This window comes from Arachis hypogaea, chromosome 13 (genome assembly GCF_003086295.3).
Source record: "Arachis hypogaea cultivar Tifrunner chromosome 13, arahy.Tifrunner.gnm2.J5K5, whole genome shotgun sequence".
NCBI classification, from domain to species: domain Eukaryota; kingdom Viridiplantae; phylum Streptophyta; class Magnoliopsida; order Fabales; family Fabaceae; genus Arachis; species Arachis hypogaea.
This window is the reverse complement of record NC_092048.1, coordinates 123,914,774-123,923,278: the sequence shown is the minus strand read 5'-3', so window position 1 is coordinate 123,923,278 and position 8,505 is coordinate 123,914,774. Positions and strand designations below refer to the sequence as shown.

General features: G+C 37.4%; 1 protein-coding gene across 1 annotated transcript; it reads right to left on the bottom strand.

Moving 5' to 3' along the window:
* Positions 1-4,162: 4,162 nt before the first annotated feature.
* On the bottom strand, positions 4,163-7,315 carry LOC112733114 (probable pectinesterase/pectinesterase inhibitor 51). The gene is made up of 2 exons (XM_025781987.2): positions 5,803-7,315; positions 4,163-4,927 (listed from the first exon to the last, which is right to left on the bottom strand). The coding sequence occupies exons 1-2, from the start codon at positions 6,836-6,838 to the stop codon at positions 4,251-4,253; spliced, it is 1,713 nt and encodes a 570-aa protein (XP_025637772.1). The 5' UTR covers positions 6,839-7,315; the 3' UTR covers positions 4,163-4,250.
* Positions 7,316-8,505: the final 1,190 nt, after the last annotated feature.

Here is an 8,505-nt window from a genome sequence, read left to right as displayed (position 1 = left end):
TGGTTAAACTTGATCCTGGAAGAGAGGATAGAATTGTATTGAAGTATGATAAACAAGGAATTTTTTCTACTAACTCATTTGTGCAGGTGTTGCAGGTGGAAATAGCCCCGGAGGATATATCAAGCTACAGTTTTACAAGGACCATTTGGAAAGGCCTTGTCCCACCCAGAGTAGAGTTGTTTGTCTGGTTTGTCCTGATTGGCAGAGTCAACACCAAGGAGAGGCTGAGTCGACTTGGAGTCATACACCAAGGAGATAATTTATGTGTTTTATGTAACAATGGTGTGGAATATGGCCACCATATATTTCTTGGTTGCAGTTTTTCTTGGCAGGTATGGTGTGCTTGGTTATCATATGTTGGAATGCAATGGGTGTGTCCAGGTGTAGTAAAGGAGCACTTTCAAAGTTGGACTGAGAACTCAAAAACAAAACAAGAGTGCAAGCGATGGATGGTGTGCTTCTGTGCGATCATTTGGAACATATGGCTGGAACGCAACCGGAGAATTTTTCAGAACAAAGGGAAAGGGGTTGAGGAGATTATCAACTTATCCTTTCTGAATTATAAGGAGTGGCTAGGTGCTGACCCTTTCTGTTGTTGATGGCAATGCCGGAGATGACAAAGGGATTTCTATGTTGGCTTTTATTCTGGTCTTTTGCTTTGCTTTGCTTTTTCCTTGATACTTTCCTTGCTCCACTTGTTGTGTTGAGCTTCTCATTCAAAAAAAAAAGAAATTAGCTCAAAATATTTTTTAAATTTTTTCTCTCGATACTGCTGCTGCAGGAGCACATTCGAGGCATGGAAGGTCAAAAAAGTTTTCTCTAACATGTCATTATCAATTATCTTTTCCCCACAAAATTTCATTCGTGAGGTAATTCGGAACATTGCTGAATTATATTCATTTATAGATTTAAAATCCTATAGACGCAAATGTGTCCACTCATATCAAGTTTGAGAAAGTATCATTGTCTTTTGACGATTATACCTTTCTTCAAGGTTCTTCCACAGATCTGCAGGATCCTTTAGTGTGAGATATTCATTTTTCAATTCTTCGTCAAGACGATGATAAAGGAAAATTATGGCTTTGATTTTATCTTTCTGTGATGCTTTATTTTCAACCTTAATGGTATCTCCATGATCCATTGAATCAAGATGAATTTCGACATCCAATATCTATGATAAGTAGTTGTTTCTAAATATATCAAGAGCATTAAATTTAAGATGAGGGAGTTTTGACATAATAAAAATTTATTACATGTGTCTTCCTTAATTTTGATCAGAGTCCCATGCTGATAACGTGTTGTAAAATAAATAAATAAAAAAGATAGAATAAATATAAAATAAAGTATAAATATAGAACTCTAGTATTAATATTCACTAATATTATATGTTGTTGCATACATATATATAAAGAGAGAAGTAAACTATCATTTCTACTCACGAAAGTTGAAAACGCTAACACATCTACTCATAAAAGAAAGAAATTACCATTTGTACCCATGAAACATGGGTTCTATAAAACAAAAGTAACCAAACACTAAAAAATTACCTAAAAATCCCAAATTACCATTCTCTTCACCACTACTACCATGATCCCCACTCTCTCTCTTCGCATTCCCTTTCTTTATTTTTCCCATTCCCTATTTTTCTCATTCCCAACTCTCTTCACAATAAACTTCCGCTGCTGACCTCCCCCAACGCTACCACAACGGCCAAGTGACCCACAATCACTACCACTACGCCTTCTCCTCCACTTTCCAAGGTCTCTGATACCCTCCCACTCCCGATCTGCTTCGCCGAGAAGTAAACCCTATCTCTGCCTCCAAAACTCTTGAACTTGCTGAACTCCTTGAAGCACTATCGTGCGACCTCCATCAGCCACAGTGACTTCAATTCACCAACTATCAGCACCATCGCGCGACCTCCATCAACCACGATGAGCTGACATTGCAGAGCACGATGACGCGGTCTCCGACTAAAACTGGACTTCGTGGCTTCACAAGAAGATTGGAGGAGAATTTCATCCACTGGTGGTTGTTGTTGCTAGAGAACCAGAAGGTGGGAAGTTTGCTGAGGACCATCACCGATGACTTCAATGCCTAGTTCTGCAATGGTACCCTTGAGACCCTTCATCTCTTCTCTCATTTTCTGTTATCCCTTTATCATTGTTGCTGGTGCTGTTGTTGTTGTTGGAGAATGTAGAAAAGAGCAAAGACGAAATGGTAGACTTGCACCTTACGGATTGAATTTATGTCCTTAGATCTATTTCTTCTGCGATGATGTAGTTGTGCCAGCTCAATTGTTTTCAGGTTCTTCTCTATTTGATGTGTTCTGTTACTGTTGTTGGTGTCTTTATTATAACAACACGTATGTTTGAGAGAGAGAGAGAGAGAGAGAAAGAGAGGGAGAGGGAGAGGGAGAGGGAGAGGGAGAGGGAGAGAGTAATGTGATAATGATAAGGATAATTTGGAAGTGATTTTTTAGTGTTTGGATAATTTTATTGTGCAGAACCCATATTTTATATGTATAATGGTAATTTCTTTCTTCGATGTCTGAGCATTTTTAACTTTCGTAAATAGAAACGGTAATTTACTTCAAAGACTGAGGAATGTTTTATACATTATTGTTGTGATATGTATGTATCTTTGATTATGCTTTTCTTTTATATAGATATAAAATTTACTTTTTGAAACTTCAGTAAATTCAGTTCATATTAAAAACTTGAACCATTCACTATAAAAAAATCTGAGCTGTCCATTTTACCAAAAAAATCTCACAAGTCATTAAACAAACATCCATCCATATCACAACAAAAAATCCTTTTGTTATTTAGCCGTCTTCCTCCCTAATTTGCAGCACTGGTTTAGAAGGTAAGTAGATAGTAGGTCTTCGTCAAACCAAAGTAGAAAAGAAAGAAAGAAGGTAAGCCGTTTGAACTTCAAACAAACACTTGATCAATAATTTGATTGATTTATGAGAATGCGTATGGAAAGGGTTTTGAAAGGGAATTAGTTACTACCAGAATAGTGGGAAACGGGGTAAAATAGATCAATAGTGTAGACTGTAGACCAAACATACCCATGTGATTAGCTGGTTACTGAAGTCAGCACCAAACTTTAATTTGATTTCCATTGAGCCATGTAAATTTAAAATTAGCATATGATAATATGGAATGGATTTCAAAATTAGATACAAAGACATTTGACTAAAGTCTAAAAGGTCACGAAACACAATGTAAAAGGGGACAGAGCAATAGCTGGTTGAACAAACACATGTTAATTCAACCATATACTATTTTTTGAAGAGCAATCATGATTAACAGCGAGAAAATTTCTACAGTGGGGTGGTTACCTGATAACTACTACACTGTGCGTGATTACCAGCTACAATATTCCGAATAATTAGTAATTAATTATTGTACACCCAATCGCATTGTCAAATGTAGTGGAATGACCACTCATTCACTATGTACCGTCAATTTTCAGAGTGGCCTGGGAGAGAGGGAGAGTCAAATTTGTTGTTGAATAATAATTTATTATTAAAAAGAACTAACCATACTACCACTGGAGGGTGAAGCGCCACCAATTATTTAATGTATGTTAGGATCATTGGACTAGCGTCTAGACTCTATAGTTAATTAAGAAAATGGTTCTGTCATTCTACATAAGTTAATTAACAATTGGAAAGGGACATAGGCAGGATGGGACGAAAGACAACATTATTCCTATGAAGAGAGGGTGATGGGGCCGCTCTACCCAAAGCGGCAAAGGCCGCTGTTAAAACTTCATCATATATAAATAACGTACAAGCAAACGGGCTTCTTTTTATCTATTACTCAAACCATTCATCATCATGTCTCTTATCAAATCTCAATGGACAATCATACCTTACTGTTTTCACATTTTAGTTTCTACCATCTCGCTTGTATCGTGGAAGAAAGAAGGGTTACAAGTGCTACTTTGTTGAAACTTGAAAGATAGTAGTATCATATCATACCATCTATTGTGATAGCTGATAACGGTGGAGCCCATAACGCGTTATATTCATCCCCACATGACTGACTTTTCTTTTAGTCCGATCATATAATAGCTATTACTTGATCTCTTAAATATGCCAGAAGAATATTATATATAGATCGATCTTTCAAATGTAGGACCGGCCGAATAAAACTATATTTCGTTATTGTATTGTAATAGTTTATATATGAAGTAACAAGCTAATTATTAAATTACAATTTAGGAGTGTTGGCTCCTTATTGAATATACTCATCTCCTTGGATGAAATTCTGCACTGAATAAGCAAAAACATGCTCCGAGGGGACCTTGCTACTCCAGGATACCCTCTGAGACAAATCAGAACCAGGTCCCTTATTCTCAAATTCTCCATAGTAGAGTGTCTTGAGAGCAAAGTCACCAGTCCATGGCATCCAACCCTGGGGTGTGATCAATGCTTCCAAGAAGCAATTCAGGAAAACTGTTCTAGAGTACTCTTTCCAAGGCCTACCCAAGTAGTTCTTATGCACTTTGGGATTGCTATGATACAACTTCATGTATTCCTCGGTGCCATTGATCAGGCAGTTCTGGAACACAAACCCCGTTGACTGTGCAGGATCTGTCCTGCCGTGCGCCGTCACAGCGTTGTTCTCCCCCTTCTCCGGCTTCACTTGCCTTGGAGCCACCAAGACTTGGCTGTCTTGGAAGATGGCGGCCGAGTTGCCGAAGATGAAATCTACGTTGCCGATAATCCGGCACGATTTGTAGAACTGGCGCAGGGAATGAGCATAGAGTGTGTCTTGGTTGCCTATGAATTCACAGTTCTCAATGATTGAGAGATCGCTGTCTAGTCTGAAGGCCACTGCTTGGTGAGCATCAGGCCCAGCAGTGTTCTGTATTGTGAGATCCTTCGCCATGAACCCATCCCCAAGAACCGCTGCCATACATGATTCACATCAAATGAAAGTTAATGTTTACTGAACATGTTAAAAAAGGCTTGACAAAGCAAAGGAAACTTTCAACTTTATAAATCATGCCAGAAAAAAGGATTCTGAAATGTAGTTCGTAACAAATAATTGATATTTAAGCCAGCGAAAGCATTTATGCACATGAATCCTCCAAATCAAACAAAAGCCGGTGCGTGAACTTAAGCAGCACAGAATGGCCCACAATCACATGATCAAGATTCAAGAGTGTGGGGTTTTTCCGTTTTTGTTTGTTATGGACTAAGAAAAATAAACCAAATATGAAGATGACTCACCACCACCAGTATACCACCTAGCTAGTAGTTACACAAACATAAACCAAATCTATTCACGTTAAATTCCTTAGTAAATCAAGAAAACGGAAAACCCCTCGAAGTGAAACAATTAATGCTAAGGATATGTTCAGCAACCAATATCCAATTATCCATCATGAAATGGAATCAATTAAAATAGAAACCATAATTAAGAAATACAACACTTTTTTTTTTTCATTGTGACTAACACTTATCTCATTTAATTTAATATTTATAATTACATATAATATATTCAAAAAAGAATCTGAATTATCTAAAGTTTGAATTTCACTTTAAAGAATAAACTGTAATTTCTTACTATTTATTTTATAAGTATAATCAAAAATAAATATGGGAGAAAAACCATTCAAAAGATTCAAATTCTTTCTAACAGATTTATTATATTGACTATTGAGGATTATACAAATACAAAAAAAAAAGAGAGAGAGAATCATATTTTTAAATATAGAGTAATTTATTTGGAAAAAAAATATAAGTTTAATAATAATTATTTTGGAAAAGGAAAATCTTACCGACTGTAGCAGAGTTGTAAGTGGTCATGCCGGGCTGGCCAGCGTTAGCAGAGCCAGTAATTACCGTTTTCCCCATGCCGTCGCCCAAGAACACCAAATTCGTCTTCTCTAACGGAACTCTAACGGTCTCTTCATATACCCCTTCCTTAATGTATATCACGAACCTCTTTCCGCCGTTACCGTTACTCGGCGCCGCGTTAACCGCTTCCTGTACCGTCTTGTAACACCCATTGCTGCCATCCTTGCACACCGTAGCGTCCGGCTTCAGGCCCGTCGGGAACCCTGGTACGGAACCTCCGCCCGAAGATCCTGTGGCTTCCCAGAACCCGTCGCGCTCTGTCGCCGGAGGTTTCCACGTCGCCAGGTCTTTCCCGTAGGCGTCGTAGGAGAAGGCCATGGAGAGCGCGTTGCTTGAGAGTTGGGTGAGGTTGTCGATAAACGACATCGTTTCGCCGACCTTGGATGTGTCGTTGGCGTACTTGAGGCCATTCCAGCAGTCGTACTGGTAGACAAGGGCGGCGGTAAGCCAGGCGCGGGCGTCCTTGGTCTTGTCACGTGTCAGGGCATCGTCGGCTTGGGATAGGCGGTGGTCGGAGTTGGCGAGTTCCTCGAGGCATGTGGTGGCGGCGACGGTGCGGTTGCGGCTGTCGGAAGAGGTGTCGAGGATGGACTTGACCATGGACTGGGCGGTTTTAAGGTTGTTGGAGGAGGCGGAGATGGCAGATTGGAGGAGCTGGAGTGAGGTTGGGTTGGGCGGGAGAGTGGTGGATTGGGAGAGAGTGGACTCGCATTGCGGGGGAAATCGCGTGCCCTTGCAGGCTTGTTGGATTGCGGGTGAGACGGCGGCAATGGGGGTGGGTGTGGGGGTGGAGGGAGTGTGGGAATTGTGGTTGTTGTTGTTGTGGTGGTGGCGCGTGGCGGAGGAGAGGGTGAAGAAGAGTAGGAGGGAGAGGGAGAGAAGGGAAATGAGGGAGGCCATGGCACAAGTTGGGGTTGTGAAGAACAAGAATATGGGTTTAGATTTGGTTGTGGACATGATGCTGCTTATAAGTAAGTGGGAGGTCTTGGTCACTTAATACATTTTTAGATTTGTTATTAATTTATTCCAAATATGGAGTAATCCATAATGTAATTTGATTTTTTTGGATTGGATGGGGTGGGGTGGTGATGAGTGATTAATATTATTGATGAGTTGAGAAAGGGATTCACGGGTTTGATTGGGAGATGGGGAATTGGGGATGGAGGAATGTAGACGTGGCTCGCACCACAGTACAAAGTGCAGTGGGAGTCACGAGTGGGTGGTATTTGGTGTGGAAATTTCGGCCATACTTGGGGTTCGGTGAATCATTTATTCATCAACGATCAGCCTCAGGCTCAGGCGCTGCAATGCGAGTGTCGGCCAGAAATGCTGAAATGGTAGTCACGAGCACACAGCACCCACTTCAATTTCACTCATCGGTTATTAGAGGTTTTTTTTTTTTTTTTTTTGGGTGACTAGTTATTAGAGGTGTTTACAAGCAAGGTAATCCAATTATGCCATTAACATGGATCCGACTGAGTCAAATCAAATAGACACAATTAAATTCATTCTTGTTGTAAAATAAATAAATAAATAAATAAGGTAGAGATAATAAATATAAAATAAAAAAGTATAATTAGATAATTTTAGTAGTAACTAGTATTTTTATCCGTACATTACAGGAATATAAATCTTTTAAAATTATGTCGGTTTTGTTTTGACATTATAGATTATAGCACAAAAGATTTATAAAATCAAACTACTTTTACAAAAAGATCGTAGGGGATAAAAATCCTCCTTAGCTAAGAAGATCAGGATCTCCGTGAATAAAAAATCAAATAATAAGATTTTTAGTTATTATTTTCATGTGAAAGATTTTTTTTTTTTTACCAAAGATAGGAGACTCAAATCCGCAACCTCTTAATTGAGTATGGGGAGACTATGCCATTTGAGCTATTACTCATTGGCGTGAAAGAGTTTGATTTATTACTAATAATTAATTTTAATATTCGTTATCTAAAATTTGAAATGATTTAACTTGTATACTTATGATTAGGTGTTAAGTTTGTTGCACAAATAGAAATAATTAATTTTTATGCTTGCTATTTAAAAATAATATTTTTTCTCTATATATATAAAAATATTATTAGATATTAGCATGAAAAAAATTATATTGATAGTTATAAAATAAACCCAAAAATTAAATTTTTTTTAAACAATTGAATCTTGATTTTAACTTTTAATCATAACATTAGCATTCTCTCTAAGTTATATTTAATAAATATTTGAAAGAAGAAAAATAAAAATATAGACTAGAAAGATAAACAGTGAAAATTTAAAACTAAATAAAAAAACTAAAAAAAATTATTATATAATAATAATATTTTTTATTTGAATTATACTATTTTGTTACTTTTATTTTTTGCAGAATAAAAAGATAGAAAAAATAGAAAATAAGAGAAAAGAGAGAAAAAGATAAAGATGAAGACTGAGAGAGGGAGTTTGTTAATTTTGAAAGAAAAAATTTTATTTTAATTATAATAAAAAATATCTGATGATATATTTTGATTTGTTAAATTACTAATATAAAATATAAATTACAAATTATATATAGAGTGGGAAGAGTAGAGAAAAATAAAAAAAGGGAGAGAGATAGCTGAGAGAATTTTAAAAGGGAGTTTATT